The sequence below is a fragment of the Castor canadensis genome, chromosome 16 (assembly GCF_047511655.1).
Source record: "Castor canadensis chromosome 16, mCasCan1.hap1v2, whole genome shotgun sequence".
NCBI classification, from domain to species: domain Eukaryota; kingdom Metazoa; phylum Chordata; class Mammalia; order Rodentia; family Castoridae; genus Castor; species Castor canadensis.
The window spans coordinates 73,904,130-73,930,537 of NC_133401.1; the positions used below are offsets into that span (position 1 = coordinate 73,904,130).

General features: G+C 47.1%; 2 protein-coding genes across 4 annotated transcripts in view; one reads left to right on the plus strand and one right to left on the minus strand.

The window, feature by feature from the left end:
• Cyfip2 (cytoplasmic FMR1 interacting protein 2) overlaps positions 1 to 26,408 on the plus strand; it is a 120,012-nt gene that overhangs the window by 55,132 nt on the left and 38,472 nt on the right. For 2 of the 3 annotated variants that reach the window (XM_074057639.1, XM_074057640.1), the window contains exons 14-24: positions 1,175 to 1,341; positions 2,010 to 2,157; positions 4,217 to 4,291; positions 5,317 to 5,470; positions 6,449 to 6,605; positions 7,118 to 7,214; positions 8,833 to 8,909; positions 11,177 to 11,285; positions 13,019 to 13,138; positions 19,154 to 19,353; positions 20,970 to 21,057. In XM_074057639.1, the coding sequence (XP_073913740.1) occupies positions 1,175 to 1,341; positions 2,010 to 2,157; positions 4,217 to 4,291; positions 5,317 to 5,470; positions 6,449 to 6,605; positions 7,118 to 7,214; positions 8,833 to 8,909; positions 11,177 to 11,285; positions 13,019 to 13,138; positions 19,154 to 19,353; positions 20,970 to 21,057 (1,392 nt within the window). The remainder of the gene's footprint in view (positions 1 to 1,174; positions 1,342 to 2,009; positions 2,158 to 4,216; positions 4,292 to 5,316; positions 5,471 to 6,448; positions 6,606 to 7,117; positions 7,215 to 8,832; positions 8,910 to 11,176; positions 11,286 to 13,018; positions 13,139 to 19,153; positions 19,354 to 20,969; positions 21,058 to 26,408) is intronic. The other variant, XM_020168155.2, reaches the window with a different exon arrangement.
• Fndc9 (fibronectin type III domain containing 9) lies at positions 20,499 to 26,169 on the minus strand. Its single transcript, XM_074057641.1, has 2 exons — positions 25,647 to 26,169; positions 20,499 to 23,651 (listed from the first exon to the last, which is right to left on the minus strand). Exon 2 carries the CDS (start codon positions 23,642 to 23,644, stop codon positions 22,970 to 22,972), a length of 675 nt encoding a protein of 224 aa, XP_073913742.1. The 5' UTR covers positions 23,645 to 23,651; positions 25,647 to 26,169; the 3' UTR covers positions 20,499 to 22,969.

Sequence of the window (26,408 nt, forward strand, 5' to 3'; positions counted from 1 at the left end):
CGTGCTCCTCAAAGCATGCTCCCTGCTGGCTGTGACTTGTCACCAGTCAGCATCAAGATCCGAGCTCATGACAGCATGAATGTCAGCTACGTCATGAAGCCGTGTTCAGCCGGGCTGACGCCTTCCTGTTGTAGCATGATGTTCTGTTTTTAAGTGTCATGTTCATTTGCAGTTGACAGTGAATTTGTACATGCTATGGGGTACAATGTGACATTTCAGTACAGAGATCCATGTATGATGATCAGATCAGCACCTGCATCATCATCTCAGATATTTCTTGGCATCAGGAACATTCAAAATCCTCTCTAGAGGCTATTTTGAAATAGGCAACTAATTACTGTCAACCATATTTATCCTTCTGTGACATCCAGTATTAGAGGCAGCTCCTCCTGTCTGTCCACTGCACCCCTGCACCCACCAATGTCCTCTCTTCTCTCCCCTCCCCCACCTCCCTGGGCTCTCGTTACCACTGTTGTATCCTCTACGTCAAGATCAACTCTTCCAAACCTTTCTCAGATAAGTGAGAATAGGTAATTGTCTTTTTGTGCCTGGCTTGATTCATTCATTTTTCTCCAGTTCCATCCAAGTAGTTCAAACCCCAGTTCTGCCAAAAAAAGAAAAAAAAAAAAACAACCGAATAAATGCATCTTCCAGCCATGTTGTTGTATGTGACAGTTTCTTTTTTATGGCTGGCTAATCTTCCATTGTGTGTATACCACATTTTCTTTATCCACTTGCCCTTCCATGGACATCATAGTTAATTCCGCATCTTGGCTGCTGTGAGTAGCACTGCAGTGAACCTGTACATGTATGTTCCATCAACACACTGATGCCATTTCCTTTGGATGTATACTCAGAAGAGGGACAGCTGGGTCACATGACAGTCCTATGTCTGGGTTTCTAAGGAATCTCCATGTTGTTTTCTGTAATGGCTGAACAAGTTCCATGCCTCCCAGTGGTATGTGAGAGACCCCCCCCCTCCCCAGCAAGACCTTCCCGATGATGGGGACAGAGCCAGATCCTCACCTGCTTTCCTACTGGTTGTGAGCCAGCCCTTTGAGCAGTAGTGGTCTCTGGTTGTCTCATATACTCCTCCCTCTGATGTTGTGAGGGGTGGTGGACAGGTGGCTGGCCAAGGGATGGCGAACCTGACCCTTGTTCTGTGCCTGGCCAGGTGATTGCCATGATCAAGGGCCTGCAGGTGCTCATGGGAAGGATGGAGAGCGTGTTCAACCAGGCCATCCGGAACACCATCTATGCAGCCCTGCAGGACTTCGCCCAGGTGACCCTACGGGAGCCCTTGAGACAGGCAGTGCGCAAGAAGAAGAACGTCCTCATCAGGTGGGTCTCAGAGGACTCCTGCCAGGGACACATCCCCAATAAAGGATGCTAGGCCCAGGTGGAGGGGAAGACTCAGCTCCCTCACCTTCCAAGTTAATGTTAAAACACACACAGACCCTTCCAGCAAGTTCTAGAAGGGATCTCTAGAAGTTCTAGAGATTGGACAATCGGTGTGAAGCCAAGTCCACCACTTCTAGTTATGTGAACATAAGCCAAAGATTCCAAATCTCAGTTTTCCTCATTTGTAAAATGGGGATGAAGGTACTCACTTCATAGCCATGCATGGCTGCGGGATGATGGCACGAGGTAATCCACCTGTGTACCTCAGTGCATGGCAGTGTAGATCAAGCATGCAACAAGCAGAAGCTATTATCAAAAGCTTAAATATACGGGATTTAACTGTAGCTCAAGAGGAAAAATGAACCTCCTGCCTCCCTCAGTTCTGTCCTCTTGTATGTCCTAGAACTGGGTTTTCAGGTGGCCGTGAGACTCAGAACCCTGTGGGATATTTACAGAGATGTGGGTTCTGAGACCACACCTATAGTCTGAGGCCAGCATCCCCAGGTGGGGCCCAGGAATGCACATGCAGAAAGTCCCTGACCCCAGGGCTCTCGCAGAGCCTCCTTCCAGTGGCCACCTGGTGTGAGTCCAGCTCTTCCTCCCCCTAGTGTACTGCAGGCAATCCGGAAGACCATCTGCGACTGGGAAGGTGGCCGAGAGCCTCCCAATGACCCCTGCTTGAGAGGAGAGAAAGACCCCAAAGGTGGCTTTGACATTAAGGTGCCCCGGCGTGCTGTGGGGCCGTCCAGCACACAGGTAAGTGGCCCCAGCATAGGCTGGCTTCTGACTCCAGACCAGCTGGGCCAAGGAGGGTCAACATGGCTGGACCACGGGGCAGTAGGACTGGGGATCCTTGGTCAGGAGGGGCAGGGCTGAGCAGCTACTCTGGTTGTCTTCTGACGTGTTGTTTTGCTAGAGGAAGGAAGACTACTGGCCTTAGATTCAGGAGACCTGGATTCTAGTCCTAGATACCTGTGTGATCTTGGGCAGGTTACGCAGGCTCTCTGTGCCTCAGTTGTCTAATCTGACCAATAGGGGTAGACTGTAGCCACCTGATCTGGCTATCTCCTAGTCCGGTGCAGCTCAGATTCCAAAGTGCAGGTGGAATTTAAAGTAGAATCTGTATGCATCTATCTTGTCCCTTTTTAATAAATCCTAGCCTCCTCCCTGCAGTAGCATTCTAGCGTGAAAATGCACACAGTCTGCCTCTGACTTGCTGTATGACGTTGGGCAAGCATCTTGACCTCTCTGAGCTCTGATTATCTTTTCTGTCAAATGAAAACTTTGGATGAGATCACATCACTGACAAAACACTGCTCTTCTGAGTCCCCACATTGTCCCCAAAACAGAAGTGTGTGAAGCCCTTCACCCTCAATGACACACACAGTGTGCACAGTAGGACACTGCCTGTGGCTTATCCAGATCAGCTGTGAAAGAGCAGGGGGAAAAAGTAAACAACCCAGACCACAGAGTTAAAATCTGGCCATGTACGTAAGTACATAGGATGACTAGCTCCTGGTCTGCTCTTCTTGGCTTTCCAAAGCAGACAAGTCTCACTGTGGCCTTGGGGGTCTTGCAGGCTTCAGAAACCCCAGGTTGGGAGCTCTGCTTCCAGGACCTTTAAGCCTCTCTGTTCTGAGTCACCTGAGCAGAGCCACTGAGGCTGTACTGACCCCTCTCCCTGTGTGTGTGTCCGTGTCGTGCAGGGGCTAGAGGCTGGGCAGGAGCAGTTGAGTTCAGCGGTGTTGTTACACCATCCCTTGGCTTCAACAGCCTGGGCCAGTGTCACCTGCTGCTTGTGGACCATCCCAAGGAAGTAAAATATCCCCGGGTCCGAGACCCTGGCGCCCAAGCACCCTGGCGGGACTGAGCAGGGATCCCAGGTGTTTCTGTAGATCCTGTGACACAGTACACCAGAGGGATTGGGAGGAAGGAGAGAGAGGAGAGAGACTGAGAAGAGATGAGTATCTGAATGGATAACGCCAGAGTGGAGGGTCCCCAACAGGTAACTCCCAGCCCCACCCATCAGGTCAGGGAGCACAGATGTATTTAATTGACTTGTAGACAGTCAGAGCTCGAAGAGTCCTGAGAGACAAACTAGTCCGTGCCCCAAACCCCTATTTCACAGATGGGGAAACTGAGGTCCAGAAAGGGGAAGTGACTTGTCCAAGTCACAAGTGGAAGTGGGATGAGAACCCAGGTCTCCTGACTCCCACCACAGGGCTCTGTCACAGCCTTCAGAGCACAGTAGACACGGGCATTTCTTACAGCCATTCTGGCAAGTTAAATACCTTATTACATCAGAGTGAGTGGGGAAGGAGCTGATGTTCCTATGGATGAAATTAGTTTTTCAATAAGTTACATCTGGATGTGAATCAGCCAGTGGCCGCAGCAGATTGGACTTGATCTTGCTCTGAGGACTCTAAGGCTGTCATCAGAGCATTGCTTTGACTCTCAAGATGAGACAGGGTCTCAGGGGGTGGACTGTCTAGAGGGCAGGTAGCTGTAGTTACACCTTCCGCATCAAGGGGTTCCTGTGTAGGGTGGTGTGTCATGTGGTTCTGTGGCTACTCTGGCCTGGTCATTGTCAGACACATGGTGGGTGACATCCCAGGGCCCATCCATAGGTGGCAGAGAGGAGCGTGGTTGTTGGGAGGTTAAAGCATCTCCGAGGTAACCCCGGCAGTCGCGATGTCTTTCCCACCATATACAACACCTCTCGCTTTTCTCTCTCTCTCTCTCTTTCTCTCTCTCCCTCTTCCCTGTCTCTCCTGCCCTCCCATTCCCTCTTCCTTTTCTCCTATCTATGTCTTAGGCCTGCCAGTGGTCCCCGAGGGCTTTGTCTCACCCCACTGGTGGCACACAGGGCCGAAGAGGCTGCCGATCCCTGGTATAACACCGCCTGGCTGGGTTGGTTTGGGTACCTACTCCAGGAGGCAGCAGGAATGGACTAGCCTGGTTCCTCAAGGCCCCTTCCAACCCTCAGATTCAAAGACAAATGGTGTGAAAAGCTCTAGATTAGCAGAGAGAACGACCCTACTGCACTTGTGCCCTTTGCCTGTAGGTACTCTGTAAGCAGGAGTTAACTGTCTAGCAGCCTCCTGTGTAAGTACTGTTGTTCATTCACCATACTCTACCCAGACTCGGGCAGGCTGTGCCATGCAGACCAGGCCAGCAGAGGGCGATGTCATCCATGGATGGATTCTAAAGGCTTAAGGTGGTTGGGGGGACCTTCTGATCTTATCCCACTGCACTGTTCTTCAGAATGCTATAGCTAAAGGGACTGGTCTTAGAAAACATCTGGTCCAATCCTCTCATGTGAGATAAGACAACCAGAGTCCAGAGTGGGGACTTTGTTGCTTAAGGTCACACAGCAAGTCAGTGGAAATACCTGGCCTTGACTCCAGGTCTTTTGCCTCCTAGCCCAGGGCTCTCCCCATGGTGCCACGATGGCCATCTGGGAAAGTGAGGAGTGATTGTAGAGTGACAAGGAATGAAGTTCTCCTTTGATGTCCACACCTTTCTAAGCAGGGCAGCCAGGAACCTTACCTTGGGCCTAAACTACCTGGTGTTGTCAGGGCTACTACCTTGGAATGCCGTGAGCCCTGGGAACTTCCCAGGCTGGCCAGTCTCCCTCCTGGAGGTTTTTATAAGGGCTGGGAGTGCAGCTCATAGTAGAATGCTTGCCTGGCATGTGCAAGGCCCTGGGTTTAATCCCTAGCACAGTAAAGAAAGAAAAAAAGATGAAAAGAAAGCTTTTATAGTTCCAAATTCACTTCTCCACCTAAACTGGTACTTCCTTAAGACAGTTGTTTTTAAGAGCAGAAAAAGAAAATAAATATATTCCGCCCCAGCAACCTTCCCTCGGGAGGGAGGACCCGCCCCTGACCTTCTCCTCTTCCTTTCTTTTTCAAGCTGTACATGGTGCGGACCATGCTCGAATCCCTCATCGCAGACAAGAGTGGCTCCAAGAAGACCCTGCGAAGCAGCCTGGATGGACCCATCGTCCTTGCCATAGAGGACTTCCACAAGCAGTCATTCTTCTTCACGCATCTGCTCAACATCAGTGGTGAGCCACAGGGTTGCAGCCTTGCGGGGAGAGACTGGGGGCCTATGTTCCAGAGCAACCATGGCCATTGGGCTAGAAGCTGCAAAGAGACCTGAGCATGGACCCAAAGGAGTACATTTTGCTACTCAGGGAAAAAAGCACACCCTTTCTGGTGAAATCTGGGAGGTAAGGAAGGCCAGTCCCAGTGTTCCCATGCTGACCTAGCTGACTTTGTCTGATGGGGATTTGTGGCTAATCTTTCATGCAGTCCTTAGAAGAGGGGACCAAACCAGGAATCCACACATACAGTGCATTTAGCAGCTGTGAGCTCATCTTTACTGGATGCTCCTAGCCAAGGAGGTACCAAACCACAGTTCTGTCCTGTGGTCACTGCTATTTCTTTGCTCCTGCTGGTTTACACATTGTGCTAAGAAGTTGGGCAGGACAGGGGAGAGGAGACACAGGACCCCAGGGACACAGAAGTCTTGTGTGTCTCTTAAGAGTGATCTTAACAAGCAATCCAGGCTTCTTCATTAAAGAGTAGCCTGGGTCAGAGTCTGTCTAGGCCTCAGAATGCTAAGTGATCTAGAATTACCACAAAGAGGGGGCCAGGGAGTCACAATCCAGTTGAAAGAGGAAACAGCAGAACTGCTTGTGATACCATGTTTGTATATAACAAGCACACTTTTTATACTCCCAGTGTGTGCTTTCTTTCAGGACAGCTCTGTAGAGGGTCAGTGGAAATGGTTCTAAATTTCTAAAACATCAGCACCCCTCCCCACATGCGCTGTCCCTATCTCTGAAGCACAGCAAACGCCATTCTGCAGTAGATGCCTGGCCCACCCCAAGCACAGGAGAGCAGGTCTGCGAGTGGCTGTTGATGAAAGACCTGCTGTGTGCGACAGCAGTGACAGTAGCAGAAGTGGCCAGTATACCCTACACAGCAAGGGCTAAGGTGCTTCCCGAGTATAACGCAGTGCTCCTTCCCTGTGTTTTCAGAAGCCCTGCAGCAGTGTTGCGACCTCTCCCAGCTCTGGTTCCGAGAGTTCTTCCTGGAGTTAACCATGGGCCGGCGAATCCAGTTCCCCATTGAGATGTCCATGCCCTGGATTCTAACCGACCATATCCTGGAAACCAAAGAACCTTCCATGATGGAGTAAGAGGCAGGACTTGGGCCAACAAGGAGCTTCCTGGGATCCTGGAGGGAGGGGAAACATGGCATTATTTGCCAGTGAGCTGAATTCCTTCCAGAAGGAAGTACCAAGCAGAACGGAGAGAAGGTGGTGTGACTGATCCAGGGGTCGCACAGGCCCAGGACTGGTTCATGGGATCACTTGCCCCAGCCTTACAGATAGACTCAGAGGTATCTCAGTACCTCGACAGTCTCACAACAGACACACTTGAAAAGTGCTTATCATCTCTGGGGTTAAATGCTACCCATTTATTTGAGTCCCAGACTAATTTTTTCAGGCTGCAGTTTCATTAGTGTGGACTTCTGACTTCTAAGAGTAACTGTAGAGCAAGTCCTTCCTAAGTGGAGGGAGGGGGTGGGGGGGAAGAAACAGCAGAGAGGCAGAAGGGTGATCCTGAGTGTGAACCTGTTCACCTTCTCACCCAGCCCTCTGTGTTTCCCAAGTGAGAGCAAACCTGCCCTCTTTTCCTCCTCAGGTACGTCCTCTACCCTTTGGATCTGTACAATGACAGCGCCTACTATGCCCTGACCAAGTTTAAAAAGCAGTTTCTGTACGATGAGATTGAAGCAGAGGCAAGTGGCACGTTGCCTTTCTGATACTGGGATTCGAACTCAGATCTTCATGCTTGCTAGGCAGACACTCTACCACTTGAGCCATGCCCCCAGCCCTTTTTGCTTTAGTTCATATAAGGTCTCGTGCTTTTTGTTCAGACTGGCCTTGGGCCACGATCCTCCTACCTACACCTCCCTTGGAGCTGGGATAACAGACATGTGTCACCACACCTACCTTGTTCTTTGGAATAGGGTCCCACTAACTTTTTTGGCCCGGGCTGGCCTTGAGCTCCAATCCTCCTGTCTCCACCTCCCAAGTAGCTAGAATTACAAACATGAGCCACTGGGCCTGATCAACAAGCTTCTTTTGCTCCTGCAGTCCTGTTCTGAGACGTTGGGCTTTTCCAGTATTGTGATTGGTACAAGGTGGTGGGCTCAGGACTGGTTCAGAAGAGTGATTTATAATCATGACTATCAAATGTGACCATGTTCAGGTTGACACCCCAGCCTGTGGTGTCACCCCCAAAATTGGTCTACACCTTAAGAGGCATGCATACAGACACCTAAGCTCTGTCTGCCACCTCTGCTTACCAGAATTGCCACTTGGCCAAGGCTGGGACACTGCAGGACAGATCCCCGATCAGGAGTTCAGCCCCAGGAAAAGACCATGTGGCCCTGGAAGAGATCTGGACAAAGCTACTGGAGACTGGCTGTAGAAGTGAAGCATGGGATCTGAATGAACCCCTTCACCTTGACCCTATAGATTGCTTGCCTGGAGGAGGGTCCACTGGGGCCCTTGAAGCTCAAAGTTCAGAGCAGAGGCCTCAGTTACCTGGGTGTGAAGACAGCAGCACACAAAGCACCCGCCATGTTTTGTGTTCTGCCTGATATGTAGAGTGTCAGATAAAAGATACAAAAGTTTTTGAATAAAGAGTTAGTTCTAGAGCTGAGGATAAAATAGGAATCAAAGATTAATCCCCTAAATATAATCTTTGATGTTAACCTCATACCCTGCTGCTGCCAGAGCCCCATCTCTTTTGCTATTTCCTGCCCTGGCTATTGTTGGAAGATGTGGTTTTGATTCTATGTCTGGTGTGGTGGGAACTCATTTCCACCTTCCCTCCCCAGCTTCACAGTCTCCCATAAATATCATGAAGTACAGGAATGTGAGACTTTGTTCATTAAAAACCAGAGTGATTTAAACAAAGTTAGCAGAAAGGGCTTTTCCATTTCTAACAATGCCTTCATAATCACATTTGCAAAGCAAGGTAAAATCAAAAGACAGCAGATGACAAGGCAGCCTATGAGAAGGCGGAGAGGGTCAGGGGACAGGGGTTAGCCAAACACTAGGAGTAGTCCCAGGGGACATAATGGGCTTTCCATTGTGTTCCCCTGCACAGGCCGCCAAGGAGGGAGCCGTGGGGAAGGGGCTTCCTCTGTGGCCTCTCCAAGCTTTGGCTGATCTGTTGACTGATGACCATGCAAGGGTCCAAGCTCCCCAGACTTACCTGGCTATACACTCCTTTTTCTTCTTTCCTTCAAAGCTGTCATGTTGCCTCAGAACACACCTTGCACCGTTGGTACAGCTGCCCCTTTCCAGGTGCCCAGGTTTCTGTGACATTCCTCTTCTCTTTCTCAGGTGAACCTGTGCTTTGATCAGTTTGTTTATAAGCTGGCTGACCAGATCTTCGCTTACTACAAGGCCATGGCTGGCAGGTAGGAGAGCCCAGGGCAGGGAGCAGCCATCTTTCTTAATGCTGGTACTTGGAAAACATTGTGTTCTCCCTTGTCAAGCACTTAAGGGAAATCGAGTGATTCCATGGGCTTGTGTGGGTGCTGTAATATATTGGAGATGAAAAAAACAGGCAGATATGGTGCTAACCTCATGCAGCAGAGAGACACTGGTAAAAACTGATGAATACACAGTGACAAGGGAGATGGTGTGCGGTCTGTGAAAGAAAGTTCATGGGACAGTGAGAATGTATTTCAGCTAAACCTGAGCAAAAAGTTCTTGAGACCCCATCTCAATCAATAACTGGGTGCTGTGCCATGTGCCTATCATCCCAGCCACGGCAGGGAAGCACAGATAGGAGGGTCACAGTCCAGTACAGCCTGAGCATAAAGAGAAACCCTATGTCAACAATAACAAAAGCAAAAAAAAGGGCTGGTAGCGTGCCTGCTGAGCAAGCATGAGGCTCTGAGTTCAGTTCAACCGAAGGAAGAACGAATGAGAGTCCAGGCACACCCATCCCTAAGTAGTTAATTAATAAGTGGGACTTGGGTAGGTCACAGTCATTCATGACACTTAAGCTGGACTTCCTGATTCTCTGAGATGATCCTGCTTCTGATTCAACATACTAATCCACCGTCTCTATAGACAAAGCCAGGCTTGTCAGACTCTGGGTCCTCTGTACACTTAGATTATAAAATATCCTCCTCTTAAATATGGCCTTATCCAGTCCCCTTTCCTACCAGATCAAAGCTTTTTTTCCCCCCAAGGGTGGGAGTTGGGGCAAGTCAGGAAATTCAGAGAAAGCACAGCAAGAAAAATGGAGATGAGGTCAGTCAACCATTTGACATAAAATGCAGCCACAAAGCAGGACTTTTAAAAGTACCATTTTAAATTGTTTAGAGACCATATTTTAAAGAGGAAAATGAAATAGGTCATGTTAATTTTAATAATGTATTTCATTTAACCCAAGATATTCAAAAGACTATTATTTGACCATATAATCAATGTAAAAATTATTAAAGAGCTATCTTTCATTCTTTTTCCCCCAAGCCTTCAAATTCTAGTGTGTATTTTACAGCATGTATCAGTTTGGACCAGCCTCATTTCAAGTGCTCAGCAGGCACACGTGGCTGATGGCGTGACTACAATGGGCAGTGTCACTTAGATTATATTTCTTTCCTGCCTGAAACCCTTAAGTGGTTTCCAGTTACATCAAGAATAGATCCCATCTCTCTACTGGTGCTCACATGTCCCCATGTGATCCAGCCCCTAGACTGTGTGATAAATCCATCCACATAGCCAGGCACCAGTGGCTCACACCTGAAAACCTAGCTACTTGGGAGGCAGAGATTGGTAGGATCAAGGCTTAAGGCCAGCCCAGGCAAATAGCTTGTGAGACCTCCATCTCCAAAACAGCTAGACCAAAATGGACTGAAGTGTGGCTCAAGCAGTAGAGCACCTGCTTTGTGAGCACAGAGCCCTAAGTTCAAACCCCAGTCCCACCAGAAAAAGAAAAATTCCATTTGTGTGCATGCTTTCCAGCAAGCCCTCCCCTTTGTCTCATGAGCCACCTCTCCTTGTCTCAGAAAAACATGTATATTAGGTCTCCCGATGCTCTTCCCCCAGACCTCTCCTTTCTTGTGATTCAGGGCTCTGTCCAACAAAGCCTCTAAGGCAAGGCTTCTCTGACTTCCTAACTTCATATGATCCTATCTTATTGTTTACAAAGCACTTGTCACTCTGCGCTGTGTGCATGGAAGTTAAAATAGTACACTGATTTATGGGGTTGTTGTGAGATTAAAAATGACTAGTGGGTGGGTATGGGGCAGCTATCTGCCGCTGTCGGAGTGATTTTGCTCCTCTGCTTCCTTATGTGTTACCCATCTCTCTTCACTAGAATGTAAGCTCCAAGAGAAAAGGAACTCTGTATGCCCAGCACCTACAGCGTTCCCTGGGATACACTAAGCATGCGCCCAGTTGCTTTTGTGGTAAATGACTTAAAGAGGAACACGGCTCCACCCTGTGTTGCCTGTCTTTAACTTAAAAACTGCTGAATGTATTGGAGCTTCCATGGCTGGAAAGAAATTGGAAAAACCCTGCTCTAGAGCAGACAGCAGTTCTATTGAAGGTACATAGGAGACTGCTTCATGGTGCATCCTGTAGTCTGAAATAGACGTCGCTAGGCAATCGGAACCCATTCATGTTTCATATTTCATATTTAGTGGTCCTGTTTAACTGTGATCCCTTCCAGTGTCCTGTTGGATAAACGTTTCCGAGCTGAATGTAAGAATTACGGAGTCATCATTCCATACCCTCCATCCAACCGCTATGAAACACTGCTGAAACAGAGACATGTCCAGGTACGATGGAGAAGGGGATGCAGGAGAGAATCTGTGGAGGTGGTGTGGAGATCAGAAGTCAGGAGCCTGCACTGTCTGCCCTGAGAACAGCTCAGCGTAGCACAGCCTCAGAATCAGGGACAGTGGCGAGTTTCCTTTGGCCCAAGGAAAACCCCTTCAGGCTTCTCCACTCACCTCCAGCTCACTTCTGGCAAGCAGAGGTCCTGAAATCTTTGCCCTCCCACCCTAAACCAACATCCATTGCTTCCCATACCATGCTGAAACCGGGAACTCCATCCCAGAAGAGGGTGGCAAAAGTGAAGGAGGCCACAGTAGGAATGAAGCATGTCAGGCCAAACCAGGATCGAAGCTGTGGTCTGTTTTTGTGGAGTGACTTCTGTTAACATTTGACCCAGATGTAGAGGACACACTGCTGGGAGCTGAGAAACACATTACCATTTAAATACGTGAATATGAGCCAGACAGACATCATGATAGATGCCCTGGTAGACTCTGAGCCCTCACGGCTATTGGCCAAACTGTTGGCAACATGGTGTTTCTGCTGTTATCTCTGTTTGTTGGTTTTGGGGTCCCCTGTCTTTGTGAAGGGTCAGAGCTGAGGTCAAGAGGATACTGAGGTGAAGAGGTAAGATTGTCTGCTGAGAAAGCCCTGGGCATTCCGGTCACTATGAGAAATTCAAGGGAAGTAGTGAGTCATAAGAGAAAAAACACCCCAACATTTTCACCTCTGCCAGCTCAATGAGAGCTTCCCCTCGGTGCCTCAGAAGGTTATTGCTGTCTGTCGCAGTACAGCCAGAATTAGCCACCAGATATTAAATCCTGAGGACTTACGTGTTCAGGACGTGACTCTATGAGGCCCTAGTTGGTTTGAAGAAAATTTATCCTAAGATAAACAGTAGTTAAGAACAATTGACACCTCAGAAAGCACAGTGCACACAGCAGGTACTCAATAAGTGGTTATTGTTATCTACATAGCCCCTGCAATAATACCCACGTGGGTCCCAGTGGAAATTATGCTAAGCTGTGTTTTCCTTTCTTTCTACACTTTTTCATTGTTGTTCTGGGTGGGGGTTTTCCATTCTTTAATCAGCCCTCCATCCCCTTGCTTTCAAATTCATCCTGTGAAGATGCAAAATAGCCTTACTGAGGTAGTTGCTGTCCCCTGGTGGCTGTGAACTGAGCACAGGAAAGAGCCTCAAGGCTGAATTCAGGATGTCAGCAGCAGCATTTACAGGAGGCCAGAGCCTTCACTGAGCCTCTCCCCAATGCCTGCATGAGCGGTGCTTTTCCGTGACTCTTTATTTCAAGCCTACAGGGAAATCTAAAAGAATAATATAATGAGCCCTCAGGTACCCTAGGTGATTAATGAATGCTTCGTCATGTTTAGTTCACGCTGTCTTTCTTGTGGATGTATTTCCTCTCTCACATACGGTGAGTGTATGTCCACACACGTTAACATGCATATGTTTCTTTTAACTATTTGAAAATAAGGCATTTTACCCTGCATGTCTCAGTCTGTATCTCCTAAGGGCAAGGACTTTCAGTCTCATATAAAATCAAAATAGAATTACCATATTCAGAAGAGTTAACGGTGGCTGTCTTCTACCTGCAGTCCTCCTTTGTCCTAAGAGGGTTCTGTATAATTTTGATCAAATATCCTCTCGGTGCATTTGGTTGTCAGGTGTCTGTATGAATCTTAAGTGACCTTTTTTCTCTCTCTCTCCCACGCCCAGCTGTTGGGTAGATCAATTGACTTGAACAGACTTATTACTCAGCGTATTTCTGCTGCCATGTATAAATCCTTAGACCAGGCCATCAGCCGTTTTGAGAGTGAAGATCTGACCTCCATTGTGGTAAGAGACTGCCTCGGGCTAGAAGCCTAGCTGGGGACTGTTAGCTATGCTGGGCCAGTCTAACAGGGCAGTGGGTTTCTTTCTGACCTGAATAGAGCAGGGAGGAAAAAGACTTCAACAGTATGGGAATAATCTCACCCTCCTAATTGACTGGGGTGGAGTGGGTGGGGTTCCTCAAGATCTTCAGAGATGGTGTCCCGTCCCCTGCCTGACCCCATGCACAGCTACATGTCCTTGGGATCTGGTGAGCTGAACAGGAGGCAAGTGGTCCTGAGAAGCCAGAGGAGCAGACATACCAGGGTTGCTTCATGGGCATGCAGGAGTACTGAGCTATGCAAAAAGGCTCTGCTTTCCCCATCTTGAAATTTTTCAAAATTTTTAACATATAAGACCCCACATTTTTATTTTGTACTATGTCCTGAATGTCAGGTAGCCAGTCCTGATGCACAACTGTGGAACAGGCCCTTCCAGAAATCAGCAACCAATGCAGCTCTCTGTTAATGCTTTCTCTGCAGTAGGTGGTCTTTAAGTGATCAAAAGAAGACAGTTAAGACTTCAAAAGCAGATGGGCAGAAGGAATGGGGGGAATTAGAAAGTCACTATTAGGATCTTGTGGACAAGATCCTTCACTCTTGCTAAGATTAGTGGAAAGAAAGTTTGAGAAGAATATTGTGTAACTCCACTTTCATGAGGTTCCTGGAGTAAGAAAGTTTACAGCATAGCATGGTGGTTGCCAAGGAAAGGGTAGTTATGCTCCATGGATACAGCGCTCTGTTGGGGAAGATGTGTTCCAAGGGATGGGGAGATGGTGACATTAAGGAACTTAATGCCACAGACCAGATGCCTGCAGTGATTAAAGTGGTAACTTTACATATGTGTACATGTATGTAGTGTATGTGTGTGTCTCACCAGAATAACAAAAAGAACTTCTGAGAAGATATTTCATAATCTCAAACTATCTCCACCAAGACAGTTACTGACTACAAAGGGAAGAGGAAACTTTACAATAAAGACAGCTGACAGGAGTCAGCTAGCCACATATCAAGGTTACATCCCAATCTTAAAATAGATATTGCTGCTATCATCTGTTCTTGCAAAATCCAGACTCTCAATTTAAATCAAGAGGAAATACCAAATAACCCCAAAGCAAGTGCCATTCATTAAAAAAAAAAAAAAACAGTGAATAATACTTTTCAAAATTCCAGGTCATGAAATACAAGGGAAAGTCTGAAAGTATAGAAATTGGAAATTTATAACTTAAGCATGATCACCAAATGCCAGGTGGGATCCTGGATCAAATCCCAGAACTTGAAAAGGATCTTAGTCTGTCACTCAATTAGTAATGTAGCAAAGTTACTTTTGGGAATTGTATGAGAGTTATGCAGGATACTAACATGGAAGAAGCTGGGCGAAGGTTGTGCTGTTAGTCTGTTTTTCCAGCATTGTGTGAGTCAAATTATTTAAAAATAAAACTTTTATATGTTTTTTTATTTTAAATGAACAAAGTGATAAAAATAATAATAAAGTGACTAAGAGCTAGTACTTCACAGTCAGACAGACATGGGGGTCCCAGTCCTGGCCCTGCCACTTACTTACCTGGTGGGGGATCTTTGCCCAGCCATGTGTTTTCTGTGGGCCAGTTTCCTCTTCAATAAAATGCAGGAAATATTAGAACTCACCTGGTTAGGTTGTTAGAAGGCCACAATGAGATATGACCCGGAAGAATCTGATAGAGTTCTTTGTACTTAGTAAGCACTAAATAAGTAATAGCTTATTAAGAGAGAGAGAAGAGAAGAGAAAAAGATGTGGGAGAAATTTTAGTAGCATTTCTTAGGAGGACTCACCCCAACCATCCACCAGAATCTTGGGTTTCTGTGGTCCAGAGAACATAAAATGCACACATGGAAGATCATTTAGCCACCTCTATTTTGAGAAATACAGTTTTGCTTTGCTTATGCCAAAATGTTGGCAGTAATTATCTCTGAGAACTGGGAGTTAGGATTTCTTCTTTTTGTTTATCTGCATCTTTGAATTTTCTACTAATGAGCATGTGCGTGTGTGTGTGTGTCCATGGCCTCTTCCCACCCCACAAAAGGCACTAAATGTTCTCTTAGCTGGGAACAAAATCAAAACATGCAGTGAAAGCCCTTGTTTATCAGGTGTGGCAGCGGCCCCCAGCAGGACCCGCCCCCCCTTCCTGTGAAGCAGTGATAGGGAGCTCCCAGGGAGTTTCTGTGTTTAGAGGTTAGCAGCCCCCATGCAGCTTGGCTGGAAGCTCCTGCCTCCTGGAAGAAACGGACCTCTAAGATAGAAAGCCTCTGGTTCCGAGCTGGGAGAGGCACAAAGACTTGAGTGAGTCAGTAGTCCTCATTTTACACAGCGGAGCAAGCAGAGGCTGGGTGAGATCTGATGCTGGAGTTGACACCTGGCAGCCTGCAGGCTGTGTTTTTGTTTAGGCCACATAGTGTACTTGAAATTTTGAGCCAACACTTAACATCTGGAAGAATTCAAATACAACTTCAGGAGCCCTGACAACACCACTGAACTGGCTTTCTGAAAGGTAACAATGAGGACACATTTCCTCAGAAGGCCCAGCTCTCCTGGACTTGTCACAAACCCTGCAGATGTGCTGGATTCGTGACCCTCCAGGCCTTGCTTTTGCTGAGTTGGGGAGCCCTGCTGTCCCCTGCCTGAGTCTCAGAGCTGGCATCCCTGGAGTATGGCCAAACACTCTGGTCTCCTAAAACCCAGGGAAGAGCTTTGTCTGTTACTTCCCTGAAGTCACCCATTTGACCATTTTATTTTCCCATTTTGCTTCTCTGTGTTGCTGCTCAGTGAACGAGCTCTGCTGTCAAAAGCGCACATCCACTGGGAGAGCACTTAAGCCACTTCTGTGACCATTTCCTCCTTTTCTGTACTTTGTATCCTGGGCCCTGTATCCAGCAAGCGAATGTCTTCTGATTTCAAGACTGGAAGAACAAATCCAAAGCGTGATGCAGGAGAGGAGAAAGTGGCCCTTGTAGTCTAGCACCCCCCACCTCACCCCCACATCAACAGAGTTGCACCCTCTTCCTTCAGCCTCCCTTGTAAACACTCATATGTGTTTGTGAAACTTAAAATTACAAACGATACGACAGAAGTTGACCTCAGTTTCTTTCTTTTTTTTTTTTTTTTTGGCAGCTCTAGGGTTTGAATTCACAGCCACATCTTGCTGGGCAAGGTGCTTTTACAGCTTGAACCACTCTATCATCAACCTCACTTTCTTATCTATAATTATCTTCCCCCAAACAGGGCACCTTAGTATGCCAGGGGACTCAATGACCTTAGAAATAAACTCATTAGGGCCTGGCGTGATGGCACACACCTGTATAATCCTAGCTACGTGAAAGACAAAAAGATAGGTCACAGGTTGGCCTAGGCAAAAAAAAAAAGACCCTATCTGAAAAAAAAAACATTGAAAAGGACTGGGGGTGTGGCTCGAGTGGCAGACTATTTGCCAAGGCAGTGCAAGGCTTGAGTCCAAGCCCAGTCGCCCTCTAAAAAAAGTCATTAGTTGCCCATTTATTATTCATTTATTACCCATCCTAAGCAAATGGGAACTGAAACACAGCAGAGCCACCTAGGCTCCAAGAGACAGGCACAGAAAGCTGACTGTTTCTGCCCTTTATTTATTTCCTGGTGCCTGGTGACTACAAACTTGTCTTCTGGCTGTCACTCTAGAATTGAAGTGCAGATTTGGGATCTGAAGGGGCATAGCAGCCCTCAAGTGTCCTCTGCTCCATCAAAGACAAACCACACCAGACTCCCCCCGCCACCACCACCCCCGCCAGTCTTCTGTACCTGGCCTGCTGGCCCCTTCCCATGAGTGTAAGTTTTAATGTCTTTTTGCACCCCCAACTTAGAGTCCTGGAGTTTGAGTGTTACACAGTGCCAGAACTGCAAGATAAGAGGTGTGGGTACACTGAGGCCCCCCACCCCACCAGCATGGACCTTACCCGCCCAGTAAGGGACCTTGCAGGTGGTAAAAGTGGAACTGAATCCCTGCCTCCTGTGACTCACTGAGCTCCTTGTCCCTATTGTTAAGATGGCCCTCCTGTCTGTCATTCCACCATGACTTTATAATGGGAAATTGTCTCTGCGTTGGATTTGCCTCTTGAAGGACTTTCATGCTCTTGAGTCTTATTCTAGGCAACTGTCTGTGTGTCACAGGGGTCAAGAACGCATGAGTTAGAATGAGAAGGGCTGAATTCTCATCCCAAGCTCTGTTATGTATTCCTGGTATGACCTTGGGCAAGTTACTTAACCTTCCTAGCCTCAATTTTCCCCCACTGTAACAGGAACAATGGTAGCTATCTCAAAAGATGGCTTAATCAAAACAGTGTCAGAAGGGCCTCAGGTACTTGAGCTGTCTTCTCTCTCAGGCCTGAAGAGTCATCTGTGGGAAGTAAGCCTTTCGTTCTACAGAATGATGAAGTTGAATTTAGAAAATTCAAGCTACTTACTGAGGATATTCAGGGCAAAAACTGCCTGACTAACTTCTATGGCATGGAGCTTAACCCTTGACAAATTCTGCATTCCACGGTCAAAAAAATGGCAGCCCACAATTGAAGCTTATGTAGATGAGAGGACTACTGGTGGTTATTTGCTTTATCTGTGTTGGTTTTACTAAAAATGCAACAATCAGCTATGAAAGAACTCATACTCGGCACCACTAGGGTCCACCAGATTCAGAAGAAGGTGGTGGAAATCATAACCCAAAAAGTACAGACAATGACTTCAAAGAAATAGTTGATAACAGATTCCAGACAACACTGAGACATGTCTCAGTGTTCGTGATGTCTTCGTTAGAAAGTAAAAATACTGAAAAGGCCAGGTTTGAATTGGAAAAGCTCATGGGGCTTCCTGGTGAAGGCAGTAGCTCTGGAAAAGCTACTGGTGTTGAAACAGATGCTGAAGTTGAACCTCCTGATGGATATCAGCCATCAGTTCAAGGTTAGATTTCTAACAGTGACAAACAAAAAGTCCTGTGTATGGGGAAAAAAAGGTTTCACTCTACTTTTATTTCCCAATAAGTGTAGTGTCTTGCTGTATTCAGACTCTGTTCTGCTCTTGCTCTCTACCTGAAGGTGGATTTCCAAATGACAGGGCTTCCACACAAATGGATCCCTAGTCACTGTGGGCTCACTACAGACTACAGATACCTTTGACAACCCCTGTGTAACTGAGGAGCCTACAGTCCAAACGAAGAGGCATTGTGTTCCTGCCTCCTCTAAACATTCTTACGGAAGTTTTAGGGCTAAAGGAGTGACTCGAACAGTAGAGCACTTGCCTAGCAAGGATGAGGCCCTAAGTTCAAACCCCAGTACCACAAAAAAAAACAAAAAAAAGAACATGTACTTTGAAACCCAACTTCCTGGATTTGATGCCAAGTTACTTCTCAAAACCTTAATTCCTTATGCAGAAGGTAAGGACAGCAATGATACTGACCTCATAGGGTTTTGATGAGCATTAAATGAGTATGAGTTAACACATTAAAATTGGAACATTTTAATTAGGTTGAACCATTTGAAACTGCCAAGCTTTGGTAGCATTTGATCTAAAAAAATAGAAACATCAAATGGTTCAACCTAATAATAAACACTAAATACACAGTGGTTCTTATGAGTGTTTTCTGCAGGGCAGAGAAATATGGTGTCTGGTGAGATGTGTCAGAACTATCTTCTATTTATGAAGCAAGCATGATTTTTTCACACAGTTGATGGTCTCCTTCTGGTGACAGGGATGTAACACCCATACTCATCCCCCAGCCACAGCCTAGCCTGACAATTCCTTCTACTTCTCAGAAGGGTGTATTACCATGTGCTACTGCAGGGGTCCTAGTCCTAGTGTAGAAGATTAAGGGATTGTCTGAGGGGCTTTCACCTGCATGAAAGGAGACTGGAAGGTTAAGTGCACATGGGTGGGGTTTCGGTGCAAGTCCTCAGCAGCCATGGGTTGGTTCTCTCTCTCTGGCAGGAGCTGGAGTGGCTGCTGGAGATTAACAGGCTCACACACCGGCTTCTGTGCAAGCACATGACGCTGGACAGCTTCGACGCCATGTTCCGAGAGGCCAACCACAATGTGTCAGCCCCCTATGGCCGCATCACCCTGCATGTTTTCTGGGAGCTGAACTTTGACTTCCTTCCCAACTACTGCTACAATGGGTCTACCAACCGGTAAGAGAGTCTCTGCAAAGGCCACCGGCTTGGGTCCAGGGTTGGGATTATGGCCAGCTGCCTCCTCCAAACTTGGCTGAGCAGTATGTCAGTCGTTCCTTCAACTGGCGTCTCACACTCTCTGGGGTGCCAGCTCTGTGCTGGAAGTGAGGATGTCATGGTGTGCAAGCGAACACCAACCTGTCCCTTTGAGCCTACAGGCCAGAGGAGGACTCAGGTGATCAAACAACTGCATGACAAATGTGCTGCAGCAAGGAGATGAAGGCAAGCTCACGGGGCTGTGAGAGAGGTAACATTACCTGGTCCATTCCAGGTGACACAAACCTCAGGGGAAGCTTCCACCTCTGAGAAGGGATGCTGGAAGTGAGATGCAAAAGAGGAGTGGGAATAAATAAGGTGAAAGAGCAAGAGAAGAGAATTCCAGGCAACAGGTAACACTAGTCGGGTAGGCAGTGGTGCCATGAAAGATGCAACAGAAACAGATCATGCACTACTCTGTGGGCCACACAAGGACCGCATTTGTGGTCCCTTCTAGTTTGAGGAAGAAGAGAGCTGTGATCATATCATACATGAAGGACATCCACACGTCTGCACACATGTAAGCCAAACAAGCTCGTGTTTGCAGAACGCACACAGGCACCACAGCAGAGTGGAATTTGCCTCTTTCAGGGAGCACACAGCCCCTGGGCCAGGCATTGAGGCAGAGACAAGACCTAATCTCTTTATTCCCACAGAGCTGCATTATTACCTGGCGGAACAGGTAAGACCCATATTCACACACAAAACAAGTGTGGAAGGGTGTGCAGGGAAGCATGAATGCGCGGGTCCCCTCACTAACCCGAAGCCTGGCTCAGGTGGTGTTTAAAAAGAATGTGTTGAATGAATGGGAAAGCCTCAGAAGATCCCACCAAAGGACCTGAATCCATACATGGAGCAAGGCAGAACTTCCAGTTCCATAAAGAGTTGGGCTTTTAGCTCATGTAAGCAGGGAAGAAGAAAGGCTTAGGCCACAACCAAAGGCCTCATCTAATGCCAGCCATCTTTGTACAGTGCATAAGCTATCAAAATGTTACTGACATTTTTGGATGCTTGGGGGAAAAATCCAAAGAAGATTTGGTACATGTGATAATTATTTGGAATTCATAAAGCTTTATTGGATCTTAGCCGTGGTGTATGAGTGTTTTCATGCTCAACAACAGAGTTGGGTGCTTATAGCAGAGACCATCTGGTTTGCAAAGCAGGAGCTATTTGCAGCCTGGCTCTTTACAGAGTTTGCTGAACCGAGTCTCTTGAAACTAAACTGGAGGTGGAGCCCAGAAAAGGCCATTTTCAGGCCTACTACTCTTACTTTCTTGCCCACTGTCCTCTGAGCAACCATGGTCCTGAACTGACCCCAGGAAGTTTCCCCATTTATGGAAAGGATGAAAAAGCAGACAATAGTTGAATGGGAGGATGTCAGAAGAGTCTAGTACCTTTGTAGGTAGTCACCTAGGACACAGCACAGTTGGACCAATGTGAACAATTACTCTTGGATGGGAGAGTTCCTCGGCTGTCTGTGTCCCACAAAGGACATTAGGACTCAGTTAACGCCTTCCCCGTCTCTTTTCTTCTGCTAGTTTTGTCCGAACTGCCATTCCTTTTACCCAAGAACCTCAACGAGATAAGCCTGCCAACGTCCAACCTTATTACCTCTATGGATCCAAGGTAAGTAGTCCGCCTATCCTGCTACGAGTGAGAAAACCAATAGAAAAGTGCTCCCAGAATCAGAAAAGTCAGAAGGCATGGCGATTAAGAGGCACGGTGAGATTCAGGCAGAAACAACTGCAGCTATATTCACTTTTATTTGTTCATGGCTGGCAGGACCAGGGTGGGCATAGCTCTGGAGGACTGGGGCTGAGTGGAAGCTGCGAGGTGAGGACTGCGCTCAGCTGGGCATGGAAGTGGATCTGTGAGCTGCTCATCGTGGCTTCCCAGCTCTTCCTGTTTCTCAGCTGATTCATTGTGTTGCCATCCAGTGATCTGGGGACTTTGTGCTCCATAAATCTAAGGGATTTGCAGGCAGGAAGAGTTGGGTAGGTGGAGCTTTGAAGGAAGTCGCAGATGATTGGAGCTGGTGCTTAGAGACACCTCTTCTCCTATGCCATCACTGATTTTGTTCATATGTGCTAACTACTCCCCAAAGAGTGCAATTCTAAGCCTCTGTCCCTTCATTAAAAAGATAGGTAGTATGTGCCCACTGTAACCCAGACACGGCTAGATTCATCATCATCGAGAAGACGTCATCTCCAAGCTTTCCACCTTCCATGTCCATACCTGTGGTGAGGGAACAGTGCTCAGTCTCACCAAGGCCACTGTACGAGGGTGGAGTCCCACCAATGTAGGAGACTGGTTTCTCACCATGGGGGAGGGGGTGGCAGGGGAGGAATAAAGAATGCCACCAAAAGGGTGAATTTTGTCTGTTCCACCCCCAACAAGAGGCCAGTGTTTTTCTTTCTGATCAAATGAGACTAGCTACCACCTCATTTTCAAAAACTAAGCAGAGATGGGCCTAGAAGAGGAACTGACTATAGATGAGGACACAGTATGGGAAGGGTTTAGCTGTATGGTTAATCCAAATGAATTCCTGCCACTTGGGCCTAACCGGTACCTGGAATGCCAGGATGATGCCAGGAGGTACAGCTGTCTTCATTGGAGCAGTCAGTTTGCTCAAAGTGTTTTTCCTCAAATCAGAGGAAACTTACAGACAGCATTTGAAGTGGCTCACAAGCATGGCTTTAACTACCATTAACTCCCAAAATGGTCTTCCCTCTCAAACCTTATGCTACATGAAGGAGAATGACTTAAATTGATGCCAAGATGTCTTTAATGGCTCTCCAGCACTGGCTGGTCACCCTTTTTATCATACACAAAAGTGGCCTTAAGCAGGGAACAATAGCTGAGTCGACTTAACATTGTTTTGTTTTCATTATATCTATTTCTATCTGTTTCCCTTCTATTTATAGCAAGAGGGTGCTGGTTTTTCACTTATAGAGTCATATAAAGCTATCTTTTAATGAGTTTGTAAGTTTGTTTTTAAATGAGTTGATTTAAAGAAAAAGTATTGTTAATAATAAAGGTAGTCTGTGGTTTTTAAAAAGAAAATGAAGATGGGGTCTAAGGTGGTATACGGTTGCCTGAAAGTTGGAAAACAGCTCCAGAGCAAGGCTTCTCACACTTTTCCAAAAAGAATGCCTGAAAGTATCATGCAGAATGCCTACCTGTGATTCCAGCACTTCCTTCATGTACTGGGTTTTATTGAAGTCGTGCAAAGTTTTACTTTCTACTCTATGATACATCCATGTTTGGTTTAATATTAATATTTAATATTAAGATTATGCCTTCAGTTCTTAACTAGGCCCCCAAAAGCACACTGCTGAATTGATGGCATGTTCTCCCTTGTACACCTGGAGGTCTTGGGGAGCTCCTTGTTATCAGGCCTTCTTCCCCCTGTGATCACACTGATATTTGAGGAGAGAGAGAGATGGGTAGTCTATAGACAAATGGTTACAAAAGACCTACTGGGGGCAGGGGACTTTAGGCTACATGATGGGGGCCATCTGTCTTCCCCCCCCACCTCTTACTCCCTGCAGGGAGGCAATATGGCGGGTTGGTTCCCACCCTCCCTAAGTAAGGCTCCCACATCAGGGGCATCCTGCTGGGCTTCCGCCTCAAGTTCAGCATTGGCTCCAGAATTCTTGCGAGGCAGTTCCACCAGGGGGAGCCCCTGCAGGTCTTCCTCCCTCTGCCCAAGAGCTGGGGCCTCCTCTGGCCATCTCACCAACCCATTGGCTTCTTCCATGTGGCCAGCTCTGTAAGACCACCGAGGCTCATGGCAGCGGATACACCAGAACTGGAGGCAGATGAAGGCCAAGACAGCTGTGAAACAGGCCAGAAGAATGGCCATCAGCACCCAAAGGGATATTTGGGGGTCCACCAGGGAGCCCCCAGCAGCCAGTGGACTCTTATCCAGGGTGTGGAACATGGTGCAGTAGTGCCTGTAGGGCAAAGAGGCCTTCTTACAGCTGACGCAGAGGAAGTAGAGAGTGGAAGGGGCGAGGTGTTCCAGTACCACGGAGCTGATCGCTCGGGGCACCTTCTCTTCGTGGTGGAAGCTGTAGCGAAGATAGCCAGAGAAGATGCTGTTCCAGTTGGGCCTGTACATAATATGGTAATAGTCCTCCAGGCAGGGCTCTGAGGACGACCAGGAGATGATGGCGCCCGTGTAAGAAATGTTTCCAACCTCGATGTTCATCCCGATTCTGGAACCAGAATCAAAGTGAAGAGTGACACCCCCTTACTTAAGTATTTATTTATCATAATCAGATACACCATGGATCGAGCGTATGAGCATGGGCACTAATTCTGATCCCATTTGACAGACAAAGAAATAAAGCCCAGGGTTTATGTTTCTTAGCTAAGCTATCAAGGAAGTGCAGAACAGAGCAGAACAGTCATGTCAAAGCTGGTGACCTTCAGGCCACATAACTTTAGCCACACCCCACCCTGACTGAAATCCTTTAGACAATTGGTTGCTTTCATTCCTTAAAAGAAAAGAAAAGGTAACAAAAACAGAGATCAGTAGAACCTCAGTGACTCTGCCTTCATCACCTAAGGTCTGTGACCTCCTTTCAGGTAATTGTCTTATCTAAAATTTCCCTTCCCAACCACCTGCCTCTGCTCCAGGTGCTGTGAGCTGCTCTCTAGAACATTCTGCCCAGTGCTTTTTTTAGACTCTCAGTCACATCAGCCGTGACAAGTGGAGATTCACTTTGTCACTTGCTGACAGCTGATTTTACCAAAAAGCTTCTGCCTATTTTTTTTTTAAAGCCAAGTGTACCAGGAAATGAGTTTTAGAGGTCAAGGTCATCAGCTCCTGCGTCAGCATAACTGTTACTATTTAATACTCCTGGTACTGTGAATATTCAGGATGGTCGTAACGACCCATGGTGAGGGAGCAGTTGCTCTGCCCAGGTCACAATCAATTCTTCTCCTGCTATAAGGAGTTTCCTTGATTCTTCATCATACCCGAGACCTGGATTCCCATCTTACAACAGCCTGAGGTCACTCAGCTACTCTGTAGAAAAAGTACTCAAAGCCCCTCAACGCGACATTTCCAAATGCAAGGCTGCTGAGTTTAGTGACAGAAACTTACTGCAAATGAGGTGCCCATGTAAAGACCCAGTTGCTGTATTCCCAGATAAATCAAAGGAGCCTCTTCAGATTGCCATTCTTACTGCTTTGGTATGAGAGAGCCATCTTCAGAATTTTTTGGTGTCTAGAGTTCTATCTGAGAGAGAGAGTTCCCCTCCACTGAATTTCCTTGATCAGAAGTCTACAGACAGCTGTAGTCAGCCTGTGTCTGTTCCGGTAAACATTTTCTCCTGCCTTTTTCTCCACCCCTCCTCTTCCATGGGAAGCACAGATTTCATGTTAGATTGCAATTACCTGGTAAAAAGCGAGCAACCAGATTTTAACCCAGATTGGAGATTAAAGCTAAACTGATTTCTCTTACCACCTGTCTTTCTCTCTCTCTTGTCCCCCCCCCCCAACCTCCAATTTCTGTGCTGAATTCCTAGGGTTGTTGGGCTGCAGAGAGAGACAGCATGGAGTCATTTTTCAATCCTTGTTTTTCTTCTCTAAAGATGACAAGGAGCTACAATGCTCAGGAAGGGAGAGACTTCCTTTCCATTTGGCTGGGAATTTCTTCCCAGTAAATGGGGATTGAAAAGAATGAGACTGCTGTGCACAGATCCTTCCAGAGATGGTTGTCTGGAAGAAGACTAAAGCTTTGTACTCCCTCCCTGATCTTCTCGTACACACACTCCTACCCCAGCCACCTCCCCTCCCCCCCACACACATACACATCCTACAAACACACTTCCAGCCACCATGAATAGAGTTTAATTCATTTTCCATGACACATAGGCGCTATCCTCTGTAAACCTCTTCCATCAAGAGTAATGAGGAATCCTGTTCTTGTCCTGCACACATCTTTCCTTCCAATTGCCTCCTATCTGCAGTTCCTTGGCCAGAATCCCCTACGGCAGACGTTTTTGAGAGCTTTCTTACAGAATGCTGGCAGCATCCTCAGCTTCTAGGACCAAATTCATCTCCCTCACTTTCTTTCTCTCTGTTCTGTTTCTAAATTGTCCCTATTTTTAGCTATTCAATTATCATTGCCTGGCCCTTCTCCAAGCAGCGTGTGAAAGGAACAGCCACTTGCATTTCCAAGACAAGCCATCTCTGTCTCTTACCTGGTGCTCGCAGTATATCTGGTTAGAGCTCTACCCTCCACAGCAGAGTAGACCAAAACAGAAAGAATGGTGCTTCTCCCTCCTCCGCCCTGGGCTCTCCTTGATGTCTCTCTCGCCACTGAGTAATCCCACTGTCGCCCCCAACGCTCACATTATTCATTTCTTCAGATCAGCATCATTCACCATGGCAACCAGCAGGCATCTACGCATGATGCTTTCAGGGACCAGTCTAGAAAGGCTTTTGCCTAGGGAGACGAGCTCTCATTCCTTTGGCCAAAACAGGGCAATCAATCCTCCTGCAGACTGATTCCAGGATGGTACTGATTCTCCCAATGATCCTACTTTTTCCCTCTAGTTGGCTAGCGATCACTTTTTGCCCCATTTAGAGCCTCTCTTTGGACAATGCCCTTCTCGGGTACTCCATAACTAGCAGTAATTCATTCTCTCCCACCCCATCCTCCATCCCCATCTCCTACCCTACATCAGTTCAGTCATTCTTTCTTTTTCTGGTCTCCTGTGGCATTGCCTAGTTCATGGCCCTGGTCAACCCCCTTTAGCTGTTTGAATCCGTTTTATTAACTGTAAAGCTATGGGCCATATTGGAAGATTTGGCAAAAAGATGTGAGTACTAACCCCGTCCAGTCCTGAGCCCTTGTCAGGCTTTCTCAATCAGAGCGCTTGTGCCAGGTTGAATAGTGTTCAATCTAATGTTTTGTAACACAGGAGGACACTGTGGTTGATGACAGTTCATTAGTTCAAAGT